We start from the raw sequence: 16536 nt of genomic DNA on the forward strand, positions 1-16536 counted from the left end.
TGTAATAAACCGTAAAGGAAAAGAATATGAACAGATATGTATAACTGAGTCATTTTTTGCTTTACACCAGAAAATAATACATTATAAATCAACTATACCTCAATAAAAAAATTAAAAATTACTGGTTGCAAACTCCAAAAGCCTGGGAATCAACTACCATTTCTTGGGCTGGCTGAAGATAGGTTCACTTTCTTAAAGCCTAGATAAATTCACCCACACCGGGCTGGAGGAGGGTTTTTCTTCTCATCTCAAGGACTAGTATTTATTGGCCTGCGCTCCTCCTCGGAAGTTTCCACTCTCCTGTTCCCAAAGGTGTTAATTACCTTTAGGGGACGTTGTGTCTCTGGCCCTTTAAATGGGGCGTGGCGTTAGAGGGACAGACCGCCCAGAAGAGACCGGGGTGAGAAGATGAAAGCGGAAGCGTGGCCACTGAGTAGATACTGCGCATGCGTGAGGCTAGAGCAGGGGGCGGGGTCACGCGGGCCCGGGTCCTGGGCTGGGACCTCCAGAGCTCAGGTAACGATTCTCCCGAGAGCTGGCCGGCCGGGTGGGGATAGTGGACGGGGGCCGTACCCGGGGAGGGAGGATAGCGTGCGCCGGGTTTCTGAGCTTCAGCCTTGGGTACACGGGACAGTGGCACGGCCTAGGATCGGCTAACTGGACCGAGGCCCACCGGCCAGCGGGATTGACTCTGGGGCCGAGGGGCGTGACCTGTGTTTGGCCTGCAGCTGGGTTAGACAGTTTCCACTTGTTGGTTTTAAACGAGTGTGAGGCTGAGGTGCAGGTTTACCTTCTCCACCTAATTGTGAGACGTGGAGGGGGGTGATCAATCCCCTCCTCCAGACGAACAGGTGTGCAGCCTGCCTTTGGGGCTTGGGCGCAGGTAAAGGCTTCTCCATCCTTGGAGGAAAGGGGTGAGTGTGCTCCCCGAGTGTGAGGCGGAGGCTTAGACGGAGTGTACACCTCTTTGAATTGCTGCGCACCTGTGAGGTTCATTCCAGTTTCTCTCTGCTTGTAAGGTGTTCCCCAGAGCGAGGGCAGCAGGGAACACGTGGGTAGCTAACGTTCCAGGCCAATCCTGTATCCTGGTTAGTTCTCCAAGTGTGGTACCTGGAGAAGAGGGGAAACGGAGCTGCCTAAATGTTAGAGTGTGCTTCAGAGGAGGGTGGGTGGTATGAAGTAGTGTCAGTGAGATAGGTTCCAACCCCCCCGGGGTTATTAGGCACGGCTGGCTAGCCTTCTCCAAACCTGCATGCCTCCTGATATTAGGCTGAGACTAGAATAGTCAGGAAGGCTGTGTCCTCTACCACGCTGTCCCTCCACCTTCCCCCAAACAAAACAAACAGGGATGTTAACATGTGGTGCCAATCTTACTCCATATGTCTGCAATTAAATAATTACATATCAGGTGTGTGTTTGAAGTGTAGCTAATATAAATGGGAATGGAGGATCTACATGCTTGTTTAAGAGTTGGGTTTGCTCATGATTAAATTTAAGAAGAGTAGATACTGAGATGCAGAATAAAGATAAATGAGAAAAAAAATTTCTGGTTGGAGAAACATAGTTATATGTGAGAAAATTTTTTTCCAGAGCTCAAGCGAATAGCATATTGATTATCCTTTATACATTCCTCTGTACATGGATCAGGATCAGCAGAAGGATGTTTTCCATCTTCCAGAATTTTGGGGAAACTTAGTGATTTTTAGCTGTATCCAGTCCTTTTATAGACATTTCAGCTGTTGTGATGCCAAATGTCAGTTACGTATGAGAATAAAAAGCAAGGCCTTCTAAACTTAATGAAGTATGTTTGACTTTTGATCTTTTTAGAGTTTTCAGGAAGTTTAGATATCATCTTCTCTTAACCTACAGCTTCACGTGTCATATGTGTGTATATATATATATGTAAGGAACCAATTTTTTTTATTTTTTTATTTTTATGGCCACATCTGCAGTGTATGGAAGTTCTGGGCCAGGGATTGAATCCAAGCCACAGCTGCGATCTACTTCACAGCTGCAGCAATGCCAGACCCTTTAACCCACTGTGCTGGGCCAGAGATTGAACCTGCTCTTCTGTAGCAACCTGACCCACTGCAGTTGGATTCTTAACTTGCTGTGCCACAGTGGGAACTCCAGACTGTACTAGTCCTAAATGATTCTTGAATTAATGATTGAATTATCTTCATTCTAACAGCATTATGTCATTCAAGCTTACGCACCCCAAAGAGAAAAGAAAACTCCTACCTCCAGTATTTACAAATTTCAGGAAAGGACACTAGTTGACCAGACTGGATACAAGGATGTTAGGTGCTTACTCTTCTGGCTAGGCAGATGGGGTATTTGATCGGCAGCACCCCCAAAATTACATGATAATGATGTTAGGGTTTACATACAATATAGATATTTGTAGGCTTGTTGTAGGGGTTAGATTTTACTTTTCTGGAATGGGGCTACTAGAGTTAGGTCTGACAGTTCCTGTTGGTAACTTTGTACCATGCACAGGTAGGTCTCAGACACTCCTCCTCCCTCTTCTCCTTCTCTCCCTCTTCTTTTTAGCATTTGTTCTATATGTATGTACTTCCTGAGTTTTAAATGGTCACTCTTCTTATTTAGACATTTACCAGGAGAAGAGAGAGAGAAACAGAGTTTTGGGCTTTTTCATAGTGGCAGCTCTAAGCACTTGTGGGCTGTAGTTGCCTATATGTGCCTATTTTAGGGGAAGAAAGCTTATTTGTAAAGGAATTACTCTGCCTAGAAAGGCTTAGAATTCGGAATTTTACACTGTAGACATTGGGGCGCTATTAAAAATGAGTCTATTTACTAGAAAAAGATAATAGAAAACTAAGAGACATTAATTCTCTATTACATTTTTCTTCACAAAACAAACCACAAAAAGACAAAACAAAGAAGTGGAGGAAGAGAAATACTTGGGTTGGGAAGACCAGAAACAAAGTCGACATGTAAAATTGCTTCCATATCATGATTTTGTGATATCTTTTGCAGGCTATAGTATATTAAAAAAAGTTTAGGCGTTCCTGTCGTGGCGCAGTGGTTAACGAATCCGACTAGGAACCATGAGGTTGCGGTTCGGTCCCTGCCCTTGCTCAGTGGGTTAACGATCCAGCGTTGCCGTGAGCTGTGGTGTAGGTTGCAGACGTGGCTTGGATCCCGCGTTGCTGTGGCTCTGGTGTAGGCCGGTGGCTACAGCTCCGATTGGACCCCTAGCCTGGGAACCTCCATATGCCGCAGGAGCGGCCCAAGAAATGGCAAAAAGCCAAAAAATAAAAATAAAAAAAGTTTAATTTCAGTGTAATGTGAAAAGTGTCTCATATGCTAGTTTTGGGAGGAAAAGAATGTCCGTGAGTTAAATAGGATCCTGGAACTTGAGAATGGTTGAGAATGTCTGCAAGATTAAAAAAAAAAAAAACTAGTGTAGAAGTTCCACATTAACCTGGTCACATTCTAGAGTTCTGGTTCAGTTGAGCAGTGTCATAATGGGATCACTGCTGTTTATATGGTACATGCCTTTTTTTCCCCCCCATGCCATGCAAAAGTTTCCAGGCCAGGGAGGCGGGGATCGAACCCACACCAAAGCAGTGACAATGCCAGATCCTTAACCTGCTGAGCCACTGGGGAACTCCTATGTCTTTATTTTTGAAAATGATCCTTGAATCTATTATTTATTGGTTGGGAATAAGAGGGAGTAGCCTTGGGAACTATCAAGATGTCAGATAATCTTCACTCGGAACTATTAAAGCAGGAGTTTATCAGCACTTAGAAATGGACAACATATTGGGTAATCATGATTCTGTGATAGGCATTTCTGTTAAGAGTAATCTGATTTCATATAACCTATTGTGTAGTCTGCATAATATTAAGCATCGTGTATTAAGCATTTCACCACTGGTCTGCACATTGAAAGAGCTTGCTCTATAACATATTTGGGCAACACCAAGTGACAAGGGAGGTGTAAGTATTTCAGGGTGTTGGTGAATGTGGCCAGAAACAAATTAATTGAAGTTTGTTGATGTTATTTGTTTGCTATTCTTGCTGTAACAAATAACCACAAATTTAGTGGCTTAAAAAACCCCAAGATTTACTTATTTATTTATTTGTCTTTTTGCCATTTCTTGGGCCGCTCCCATGGCATATGGAGGTTCCCAGGCTAGGGGTTGAATTGGAGCTGTAACCGCCGGCCTACACCACAGCCATAGCAACACGGGATCCGAGCCATGTCTGCGACCTACAGCACCGCTCACGGCAACACAGGATCCTTAACCCTCTGAGCAAAGCCAGGGATCGAACCCGCAACCTCATGGTTCCTAGTCGGATTCGTTAACCACTAAGCCATGACGAGAACTCCAAAAAACCCAAGATTTATTATTTTATAGTTCAGTAGTGCACCAGTCCAGCACTGGTCTACTAGGCTAAAATCGAGCTGTGGCAGGGCTGGGGTCCTTCTGGAGGTTTTAGGAGAGAATTCATTTCCTTGTCCTCTGCAATTTCTAGAAATTGCCTAAATTCCTTGGCTCCTGGCACCCTTCCTCCATCTTCAGAGCCTGCAACGTAGTATTTCTCTGACCCTGCTTCTGTTATTACATCTCTTTCTCTGCACTCTGTTTTGCTTCCCTCTTCCACTTTTATTTATTTATTTTTATTTTTAATTTTTTTGTTTTTTTTGGGCCGCACCCGTGGCATATGGAGGTTCCCAATAAGGACTGAATTGGAGCTGTAGCCGCCGGCCTACACCACAGCCATAGCAACACAGGATCTGAGCCGTGTCTGTGACCTACACCACAGTTCATGGCAATGCCGTTATCCTTAACCCACTGAGCAAGGCCAGGGATCGAACCCAAGTCCTCGTGGAGACTAGTCAGTTTCGTTAACCATTGAGTCATGGAAACTCCACTCTTCCACTTGTAGAGACTCTTGGTGGTTACCCACCTAGATACTGCCCTGCAACTGAAGACCCTAATTTAATCACGTGTGCAAAGTTCCTTTTGACAATGTAAGGTAACATAGTCACAGGTTCTGGAGATTAGGATGGGCATCACTGGGTACTGTTATTCTGCCTACCAAAGGTAGATTCAAGCACAGCTCAATTTCTAAAAAATGTACAGAAGCTGCTCTAGTGAACTCTCCTTTTCAAAAAAATCTGAACATTGTGACCTTTTGATTCAATAGGTATATTTGGGTTGGAAAAACTTGTTAACATAAAATAACTTCTGGCAGGTGACAAAAGAGGAGGTAGATGTACAAAATGGCATAATTTTAGAATGAGCTAATAGTATAATTAAAAGTTTTTATTAAGTATCTTTCATACTCTGCTGGGCCTGTGCTAGTCTCAGACAAAACCCCTACCATTTGGCTCTTTTTTTTTTTGTCCTTTTAGGACTGAACCTGCAGCATATGGAGATTCCCAGGCTAGGGGTCGAATCATAGCTGTAACCACTGGCCTACGCCACAGCCACAGTAACCCGGGATCTGACCCATGTCTGCAACCTACACCACAGCTCACAGCAATGCTGGATCCTTAACCCACTGAGTGAAGCCAGGGATCGATCCTGCATCCTCATGGATGCTAGTCAGATTCATTTCCACTGTGCCACGACAGGAACTCCTCATTCAGTTCTTGAAGAAACTTCTAATATATCTGAAGTATGTCCCTCTGGTAAGGGATATACTTTTAATATGCTTCACACTGGCTAGACCTTTATCAGATCTTGTTTCAGGTCTTTAGCTTTTTTTTTTTTTTTTTGTCTTTTTAGGGCTGCACCCATGGCATATGGAGGTTCCCAGGCTAGGGGTCCAATTGGAGCTACAGCTGCTGGCCTACGCCATAGCCACAGCAATGCCAGATCCGAGCTGCGTCTTTGACCTACACCACAACTCACGACAATGCCAGATTCTTAACCCACTGAGCGAGGCCAGGGATCGAACCTGCAACCTCATGGTTCCTAGTCAGATTCGTTTCCGCTGTGCCATGACAAGAACTCCCAGGTCTTTAACTTTAGAAGAATTTAGAAATCTTGAGGAAATTTAAAATTTCTTAAAAAACCTATTCTGTGTTCAGGTATTGTTCAGGCATTGTTCATGGTATACCCCAGAGAGTACCAACATATGCATGCTTTAAGTTGTTATGTCATTTATTCCTGACAGTAACTCTGCAAAATATGTAGTTGCATTCCTAGGAGTTGGGACTCTCAATTGTAAGTGACCTCCCACCCCCACCCAAAGGAAAAAAAAAAAAAAGAAAAATTGGGAGAGTATGTTTACTTATGTAGCCAAAATGCCGAAAGTCTATAGCCAGAGCTAATATCATAAAAGACTGGAGCCTGCAGCTGAATAATATCAGGACCCTCTCTCCTCCTCTTCCCTGGTTGCTTTCATCCTTGCTAGAGAATCTGTACCTAGAGTGTAAATTCTGTCAGTAGAGGCTGATCTCCAGGGATGGATGCATAGTAGGTGCTTAGTTGATATGTGTTGAATGAATGAACTTTTCTGAAGAACAGAATTGGATGGAGGGTGGGAGGATACTGCTCAGCCTTATTATTCATTGTTTAGTGCACAGTGGAAATGGCTTTTCCTTACCAGTTCCATTTTAATTAATTGTGGTGAAGGACCCTGGCTATACTGTGTAATTGCTATTACTTGGGGATTTTTTTATTGACAGCCTCTGCAAGAATCACATGGTTTGAAGGAAACTTTCCCAGAACAAGAGGTGATGCTCCAGTCAGACAGTACAAATGGCTACAATATTTCATCTTATAGATGTAGAAATAGAGGGGCTCTGAAAGGGTAGAAAATTGGCCAAGGTCACAGATAGGAACTGGGAAAGTCCAGATTCAAAGTTGGTTTTAATCGACTCTTTGGCTTACATTCTTTGCACTTTGCCACCACATCACAATAATAGCTCAGTGAAGTGAGGGCTGAAAATGAAGTAGGGTAGAGTGGCAGGATGATGTCCTTTTTCAGAGAATGATTGATTTCTTGAAACTTCTTCAGTGTGGTATTGGCGTTCATAGTGAGTATTGGAGTTCACAGTGACCTGTTCTGAGAACCTCTTATTAACTCCAGATAGAAGACATAAATAGAACCAGAAAAAGTTGTTTTCCTTTTCTGAGTTATTTTAGGGACAAAGATGTGAAAAATGAAATGTTTTAGGTTATTGTATCATTTAAAGTTTTTGTTTTTGCTGTGTGGTCTTTTCCAGTATTTAAAAAAATGTGTAAGAAGGAGTTCCTGTCGTGGCTCAGTGGTTAACGAATCCGACTAGGAACCATGAGGTTGCAGGTTCGATCCCTGGCCTCGCTCAGTGGGTTAAGGATCTGGCATTGCCATGAGCTGTGGGGTAGGTCCAAGATGTGGCTCTGGCATAGGCTGGCAGCTACAGCTCCAATTCGACCCCTAGCCTGGGAACCTCCATGTGCTGCAGGTGCGGCCCTAGAAAAGGCAGAAAGACAAATAAATAAATAAATAAAATAAAAAATAAAAAAAGTGTAAGAATAAAATTTAACTATCCTCAAGAAACACTGAATATGAATATGTGCATGTTTGCAAACATTCCTTGATGAATTGAAATCATTTTTGCTAAGTGGTACAAGTAAGAGTGAACTTTATTAGGAAGGGATTTGTCATGAGCCAATTCAGTCTTCTTTGAAGAAAGGCTTTTAAACGCTAATACTACTTCTGCTTTTGGCTCGTTGCAGAAGAAGTACGTTTAGTACCGATTGGAAAGATACTTTCAGATGTTGCCAGATACTGAGTGCCCTGTTAGGTCTTCTAGGAATGTATTTGCTAGCATGTGTTTGTGGGATGGAGCCTTAGAGCCTGTCTTCTGTAATGTGAAATAAATTAGCCTGTATTTGGTAATATACCAAATGTACTAGCTAGAAAAATTGGTTTCATCTCTTAAAAAAAAAATCTGTCTTCATGAGTCTGCATGGCTTACACTTCATGATAAAAAAGAGATACTAAAGGGAGTGAATATTTTTCATTATGATAAAAAAGAAATATTAAAGGGAGTAAAATTCATTTTAAGTAATAAAAAATAAGCCTAATTAGATAAAATTGTCAGTGAGTTCTGGGCATGTTATTGTTATTATTAACATTATTTTTGTCTTTCTATGGCCACACACACTCACAGCATGTGGAATTCTCAGGCTAGGGGTCAGAACTGGAGCTGCAGCTACCGGCCTAAGCCATAGCTACAGCAATGCCAGATCCAAGCATCTGCAAGCTACCTACAAGTTTGCGGCAAGAGTCAGATCCTTAATCCACTGAGCAAGGCCAGGGATTGAATCCACTTTCTCATGGATAACAATTGGGTTCTTAACCTGCTGATCGACGATGGGAACTCCTGGGCATGTTATTTTTATTATTATTTTATCTTTTGTCTTTTTTTTTTTAGAAAAAAAATTCTGCAGCATATGGAAGTTCCCAGGATAGGAATTGAATTGGAGCTGCAGCTGCTAGCCTACACCACAGCCATGGCAACGTAGGATCTGAGCCACATCTGCAACCTACACCACAGCTCCCAGCAATGCTGGATCCTTAACCCACTGAGCGAGACCAGGAATGGAATCCGAGTCATCATGGATACTGGTCGGATTAACATGTTACCACTGAGCCACAATGGGAAGTCCTGAGCATGTTATTTTTAACAGAACAATAGCAAGGACTAATTCTCAACTCCCTTTAAAAAATTAATTCCTCAGTGGCTCAGTGGTTGTCAGCCTTTTTCCTGCCTTCACTTTGGTAAAGAATAAGAATGAGAGAAGTTTCTATAGTGAGGAAGTTTGGTGGTGGTGGTGATTACACCTCCTGTGGGGCAGTGTGTAGTGTAAAAAAGCTTCCTACTGAGAATTTCTGCTAATTGTGGAAAACAGCTAGGCTGGAAAACAAAATGACCTTTGTTTTTATTATCATCATTACTGTGGCATTATTTCTATTTTCATAGATTTGGTAAACAGAGCTAAGTGATGGACTTTTTAAAGTTCAGCATAATTATAACAAAACCAAAAAACATTTACAAGCAAATTTGTTACACTTAATTTTTTTCCTGAATATATTTTTAGTTTTCTAGAAATTTTGGAATTTTTTTCTAGACAGCTTTTCAAGTAAACCAAATTGTCTCTTTCTTCTTGATATGGTGTTATTTATAGCTACGAAAAATCAAAACAAGTTGCATACATTTTCTTTTTCTTTAGTATTTCTGTTTTTCCTCAAAATGTCTGTGTTTCTTTTTAATGAGCCTTCTTTCCAGACATCTCTAGTCACCTGTAAAATTATTTTATCCTCGGCATCATTGCTGTCTCCCCTAGTAGATTTGAACCTTTAGATTTGCTAGTATCATATTAAGTGACTAGCTCTCCATCTGGGCTTTCTGTGTCCGTGCTAAGTTCCCTTAGACACCTGTGGCCCTGTATGGATGCCAGTGACAGAACTGGTCTATATGCTTATCTTCAAGGAGCACTGGAAGTCTACTCATGTTTTTGAATGCGTAGGAGTTAATTGCAGCTCTTGATACCAGTTATCTACATGTTCTTAAGTACCTAAATCTAGTTGGTATCTAGTGGCTTGTCTCAAGTTTGTCACTATCACCAGACTTAGGACCTCGGGTGATGGGCCACTTCCCAGACCCATGGGTCAAATGTTCCTCCTTTATGCTCTTATAGAAACCCTCCCCCCATGTCATACCCTGTACTCTGGTATTGATTGCTCTTTACTGATAATCAGATGATTGAGTGAAGAATCAGTTTCCACAAAAGTGTGACCCAGTAAGTCTTTGGAATGTCCGTTTGAGGAAATCTAAATGATATATATTTTTTTCTTTTTTGAAAAGAGATCTTCATTCAGTTCATCATGATCTAAGCCCAAAAAACAAAACAGACAAAACCTTGCTTATATTGACTGAAATCGTTTGTTAAAAGTCAATATGGAAAATGAACCAGACCATGAAAATGTGGAACAGAGCTTCTGTGCCAAGACTACTGATGAAGAACTGAATAAATCTTTCAATCTAGAAGCTTCACTTTCAAAATTCTCCTACATAGATCTGGACAAGGAACTGGAGTTCAAAAATGATCTGGTAAAAATTCAGCTTTCGTCAAGTGATAATGTTTAATCGAAAAGAGTGTACTTTATGATCCAAAGACTCTAAATTTATCATTTTTATGTGGATTCATAGGCATCTATATATAGTTTTATGAGGTGATACTACTCTTCATTTGTATAATTCATTAGTTTATGAAACACTTTAATACATTTCATTTGACCTTTACAGCACTCTGATACTCCCCTTTATAGGGGGAGAAACTGAAGTGCGGCTGTATTTAATGACTGCTCAATATCATAGAGATAGTGATAGGTTTAGAATTCTTGTGCAGTTCATTTTTTTTCCCCATTGATATTTTACTAATAGGTTTTTGTGACCATGAGAATATTTAATAAGTTGTTTAATGTAATCATCTCCCGCCATAATTTATGAACTAACTAAAAAATGCAATGTTAAACCTTTGTATCTTGCTTACGACTTATGTCAAAACTTAGAGAATTAGGGCTTGTCATAAGAAGTGTTGTTTTTTTTTCTCGTTGAAAGCAGATGCCAAAGCCCTTCAATGGAAGCTTCTTGGAAAGGGCTGTCAGGTTGGTGCAGTCAGTGCATATTTGTCCTTGATAATCACTGAATATGTGGAAGGAAAGGGAGCAATTCTGTGTCTTTTGATCTGACCCTTTTTATCATGGATTATTGAGTTGGCTCTCTGTATGAAGAGCTTGGTATTATGTTTGTCTCCTAATTGATAATGGTTCTAATAAGTTAAAACACCTTCAAGATTATAAGAAGGAAAGCATCATTTTGTGAGCATTAATTTCTCTTCTCTCTTTAGATTGATGATAAGGAATTTGATATTCCTCAAGTTGATACTCCTCCAACACTGGAAAGCATACTAAATGAAGTAGGTATATGTTAATGATCGCTATCACTTTATGGCATTGATTTTTTTTTTTTTTTTGTCTTTTTTTTTAGGGCTGCATCCTCGGCATGTGGAAGTTCCCAGGCCAAGGGTTGAGTTGGAGCTGCAGCTGCCGGCCTACGCTACAGCCACAGCAACGCCAGATCTGAGCTGTGTCTGTGACCTACACCACAGTTCACGGCAGCACCGGATCCTTAACCCACTGAGCGAGGCTGGAGATTGAACCTATGTCCTCATGGATGCTAGTCAGATTCGTTTCCACTGAGCCACAATAGGAACTCCTATGGCATTGATTTTAATACTTCTGAGTTATAGTGTATGTATCTAGATCTTCATTGTCCAATATGGGAACCACTAGTCACATGTGGCAATTTAAATTTAAATCGATTACAGTTAAATAAAAATTCATTTGCTTATTTGTACAAGGCACATGCCAAGTACTCAATAACCGCATGTGGCTAGTGGCAGCTCTAGTGGATAGCTTAGATGCAGAATATTTTCATTGTTGCAGAGAGTTCTGCCAGACCATGGTGATCTGGATTGTGAGCTTCTCAAGGGTAGAAGCCATGCTTTGTTCATCTCTATGGCTGCTACGATGGTTCATACTTGGTAGGCTAAAGAAATGTTTTATTAAGTGAGTTGAAATATTAAATTCACATCACTTTTGAGATTTGTATTACATTTTGAAAATGTTACCTCTACTAGTGATGCTCAAATAGCTCATCCTCTGATAAGAGCATCTGCAGTCCTGTAAAGCACTCCATCACCCTTCAATGTAAAGAAAATGATGCCTTTATAGTTTATCTCACGAATACCATCTCTGTTAAAAGGTTTTTCAGAGTTGCAAAATGATGTTATTTTCTGAATTAGCAGATCATAAAGGCTTTATAAAGGAGCCCTGGGGAAGTAGGTGTTGGGGAAGTGGGCCAGTTTTTTTGTGCCCTGCATCTGTCGACAGTTCTTCAGCTCAGTCTTGATCTTTTAAAAACTTGCTTAAGACTCCCATTGGGGGTTTTTAGCTTTTAATTAGAAAAAGATGTAAAAAATCTATTTCGGGTCCATGATTGTGTTTTCTAAAAGATAATGATGTAAAGGTTCCTCAGCAGAAATGACCACAGACCCCATAGGTCTGAATGAGTTGGGAATAGTCTTTATTCTTTATCTATACTTCCAGGGTTATAGGCATACTACATAGGATGCAAATTACTTTCTCTGTGAATTATATCTTTTTCTTGTATGAATTTTGCGTCTTTTTAAAGTATCGGCTTGATGTTGCTGTTTGTATTTTAACTTTAGAAGTGTGTGTGATCTCTGTTAATAAGACTTAAGCATTTATAATTTTGACAAGGCTTTGGTCAATGAAAGAAATACCCCATTAGAGTGATATTTTTTGCATGCTTTTTAATGTAGAGGAAATCTTTTTTTAGAGATGAAGAGATTAAGTTTTGTCAATTTCAATAACATGGCCTTAATCACATACTCATTTCAGTTACTAAGTAAGAAATAAAAATAATCTTAGAGGACTGGGTACAAAGCCCTATTTGTACATATTTATATAATAGTGACAAAGAAAATAGTGCTCATAGGAATGAGACTGCTTTCATAATGAAGGAAAACTGTCTGTGCAAAATTTACTTATCTACTGGTAACAGTTAAGTACAGTCATTAGTGGTTTACTGAGAAGATAATACTATTATCATCCTCAAGAGTAATTTGGGTGCCTTGTGTATTTGGATCAAACTGTTAAACACTAGGATTATGAAGTGTTACTTGACTGTCTCTGACTTGAGAAAAAGGACTGGAAACTGGCAACTTTTCACCCCACCAGGGAACTAGGCAGGTGGATAAGTGAAAGTAAAAATAATTAAAGTTGTAGAATATGAAGACTTTTTTTTTTTTTTTTTTTCTTTTTGGGGCCACACCTGCAGCATATGGAGGTCCCAGGCTAGGGGTTGAATCCTAGCCACAGCTGCTGGCCTATACCACAGCCACAGCAACTTGGGATCCGAGCCCCGTCTGCAACCTACACCACAGCTCACCACAACGCCGAATCCTTAACCCACAGAGCGAGGCCAGGGATCGAACCCGCAACCTCATGGTTCCTAGTTGGATTCGTTTCCTCTGTGCCCTGAAAGGAACTCTGAACATGAAGACTATTAAGGCAGAAGAAGTATTTAAGAAAATTATTTTAAAAAAGAAGAAAAAAGGACAGAAGTAGAACACTTGCTCTAGGATATGCTCTAGGAACTTTCTATAATGTTCATTAAATATCAGCCTGAAAAGGCACTGGGAAGAAATAGACATCCAAGATATTTTACAGAAAGAGATTACTGAGACATCCTAAATCTCAGAATTTAGGGCGTGAAGTAATGTTACTAGGCCTTGTCATGCTTTGACGCTGTGCTACTTCTGAGGTTTTTCATTTTGAAATTCCATTCTCTAATCCTAATAATCCTCCCCCACCGCCACCCTGGCACTTCCCTTACTTCCATTAAACCTGCTCTTTGACCTCCTCAGGACCAAGTCTCTTGATCCTTCTTAGTCTCCCAGTCTCTGAGAATAGTCCTGCCTTCACCTCAACTCTACTGTTGGATCATGTAGCCAGAAATTTCTTTCTCTTTTTTCGCCACACCCACGGCACGAGGAAGCACCCTAGAAGCCCCTGTTGTGCTCCTTCAGTACCCAACCCCAGGATAATCACTGTCATGACTTCTACCAGCATTGATGGGCTTGCTTGCTTTGAACTTCATATAAATGGAATTTTACAGTATGTGCTTTTGTGTGTCTGACTTATTTCACTCAGTAAATATGTTTTTATTTATTAATTTTTTTTCTTTTTTGTCTTTTTGCCTTTTTTAGGGCTGCACCTGCAGCATATGGAGGTTCTCAGGCTAGGGGTCCAATTGGAGCTGCAGCTGCTGGCCTACGCCACAGCCACAGCAACGCCAGATCTGAGCTGAGTCTGCGACCTACACCACAGCTCACGGCAGCGCCAGATCCTTAACCCACTGAGCAAGGCCAGGGATTGAACCTGCAACCTCATGGTTCCTAGATTCATTAACCACTGAGCCATGTCGGGAACTCCTGTTTTTATTTATTTACTTTATGTTTCTTTAGAAGCACAAATTATTTACATCTTTAATTTTTTTTTTTTTTTTTTTTTGGTCACACCCACAGCATATGGAAGTTCCTGGGCCAGGGATTGAATCCAAGCCACATCTTCGACCTGTGCCACACTGGGGTGACACTGGATCCTTAACCCAGTGCAATGTAAGGGGGATCAAACCCATGTCAGCACAGAGACAATGCCAGATCCTTATCTTGCTCTGCTACAGCAGGAACTCCAATATTATGTTTTTAGATTCATACATATTTTTGCTGCTGCTAATTGTTAATCCATTCCCATTGCTATGTAAACTTCTTTATTATTTTATACCATTATTTATTCATTCTACTATTTATGGGCTTTTTTTACAATAGAAAGTGCTGCTATGTTCTGCAGTTCATCTGGAATTTTCTGTGTGTGTGAGGTCTGAGGTAGCACCATTTACTGAGCACCATTCTTTTCTGTGGTGTCACTTTTGTGTTAAATCAGTCCATCATGTACATGTGGGTGTGATGCCACTGGCCTTTCTATACTTGCCTCAATATCACACTCTTAACATTTGAATCTTTATGTCTTTTTTTTTTTTTTTTTAGGGCTGCACCCGCGGCATATGGAGGTTCCCAGGCTAGGGGTCGAATCGGAGCTACAGCTGCTGGCCTGCACCACAGACATAGCAATGCAGAATCTGAGCTGCTTCCAAGACCTATACCACAGCTCACGGAAACACCAGATCCTTAACCCATTGAGCGAGGCCAGGGATCGAACCCGCAACCTCGTGGTTCCTATTTGTATTTGTTTCTGCTGTGCCATGATAGGTCTTGATATCTAGTAGTTTCAAATCTTCCAGTTTTGTTGTTGTTCTTCATGATTGATTGCCTTTCTTATTCTTGGTCTCTTGTATTTCCATGTAAGTTTTAGAACCACTTTATTAGTTTGCATATATACATACACGCCAACTGAAATTTGATAGGGTTGTGTAGATTTTACATATTACTTAGGGAGAATTGATGCCTCTGTTGTGTAGCTAGTAATTTTAAATTCAGCTTTATTGATATCCTCAATTCTCTTTTTCACTTTTTTCCCACTTATCCTGTAAGCCCTCAACCCTGGCTTAATTTAGGTAATCTGTTTTCTTTAATTATGTCCCCAGGCTGCTTAAGAAAATCAAATTAGATTCTGATTGACTCGCCTGCTTAAGACTTCGGTGTTGCACTTCTTATTTATGAATTGTTTCTTTTCCCTTTCCCTGTGGCAGTCCATCCATTCTTATACAGATCTCAAGTAACATAATAGCTCCTTGCTAACCGGCAACCTGCCCTTAGCAATCTTACTTGTGGAGTTACCTGAAAAACAGTTGAAAATATGGCCTAAACCTTAAAAGAAATGGTGGTACTAAAGAGATACAGATTTTGGAGTCATTGGCAAGACAGGGTACTTGAAGCTACAGCTGTGGATATGCTCGTTCATATAGGAAGTGTGTGAAGTGGAAAAAGATGAGGGCCGAGAATATAATTCTGGGGAACATCATCCTTTAGAGGTTGGGCTGAGGAGAAAATAGAGAACATGACTGATAGAAGAGGCCAAGCAAATTGTAGGAGTAGTAGATAACAGGTGTATTTGGAAACCATGTGAAGAAAAACTTCAAGGAGGAAGGAAATGGTCAGTAGTGTCAAATGATGTGGACAGGACAAGAGCATACCAGCTGAAAAGAGGCCCATGGATTTGAGTAGTAACTTGAGCAGCATTAGCCGTCAGTAGCTAGTAATGGGTGGAGAAAGTGGAGGCAATGAGTATATATTCATTTCTTAAGAGCAGGGATGGCAGTGGTCAGACAGAAGGTAGTCCAACTGAAAGAGAAGGCATGGTCACGACATTTTTCTTTAATTAATCTTTGCTCAGAATCAACTTGTTCAAAGCTAAACTCATTCCTCTTTATCTGCTGTCCTGCTTTCTTATCTCAATTGGCACCTTTTGCTTTTGCTTAGTTGGAATCTTCTTTGACTTCTCCCCCACCCCAAAAGAAAACAAAACACTGTTTAAATGGTAAGTAAGAATTTTGGATTTTATCTCATGAATGTCTTTCATGGTTCTTTCTCTTGACCTCTTCTGCTGTATTCCTAGACTGGACTGTCCTCTCTTTGCCTAACATTTGCAGTAGCCTTCTTACTGGTCCTTAGTAGTCTTCCTGCCTCGGTCTCCCCCCTCCACCCTCATCTGTCTTCGTTCTGCCCTATTTCTCTTTCTGAAACATGGTCCCCATCATGTGTGTTCATTTCTTAAATATCTTAATTGCCTTCCCACTGCCTATTATATATAGCTTACTGATTTCTTAAGTAAATGATACTGATCATGAGTCAGGCATTGAACTAGGCACTAGGGATACAGTGGTGGACAAAATAGACATGGGCCCTCCTGTCACTTAGCTTAATGGAATATAGGCTTTTTAAAAGTTGGGCT

General features: G+C 40.8%; 1 protein-coding gene across 3 annotated transcripts in view; it reads left to right on the top strand.

Annotated features, from left to right (window-relative positions):
• Positions 1-463: 463 nt before the first annotated feature.
• The window catches only part of VPS8 (VPS8 subunit of CORVET complex), a 256850-nt gene continuing 240777 nt past the window's right edge, over positions 464-16536 (top strand). For all 3 annotated transcript variants that reach the window (XR_014824480.1, XM_084990588.1, XM_084990589.1), the window contains exons 1-3: positions 464-516; positions 9842-10087; positions 10887-10955. Coding sequence is in view for 2 of the 3 variants with exons in the window: in XM_084990588.1 (XP_084846714.1) it covers positions 9935-10087; positions 10887-10955 (222 nt within the window). In the remaining variant the exon portion in view is untranslated. The remainder of the gene's footprint in view (positions 517-9841; positions 10088-10886; positions 10956-16536) is intronic.

Source organism: Sus scrofa, chromosome 13, assembly GCF_054392235.1.
Source record: "Sus scrofa isolate SSC_HxYL_T2T_F1_AM1 chromosome 13, Sscrofa_HxYL_maternal_Yorkshire_Landrace_v2.0, whole genome shotgun sequence".
NCBI lineage: Eukaryota > Metazoa > Chordata > Mammalia > Artiodactyla > Suidae > Sus > Sus scrofa.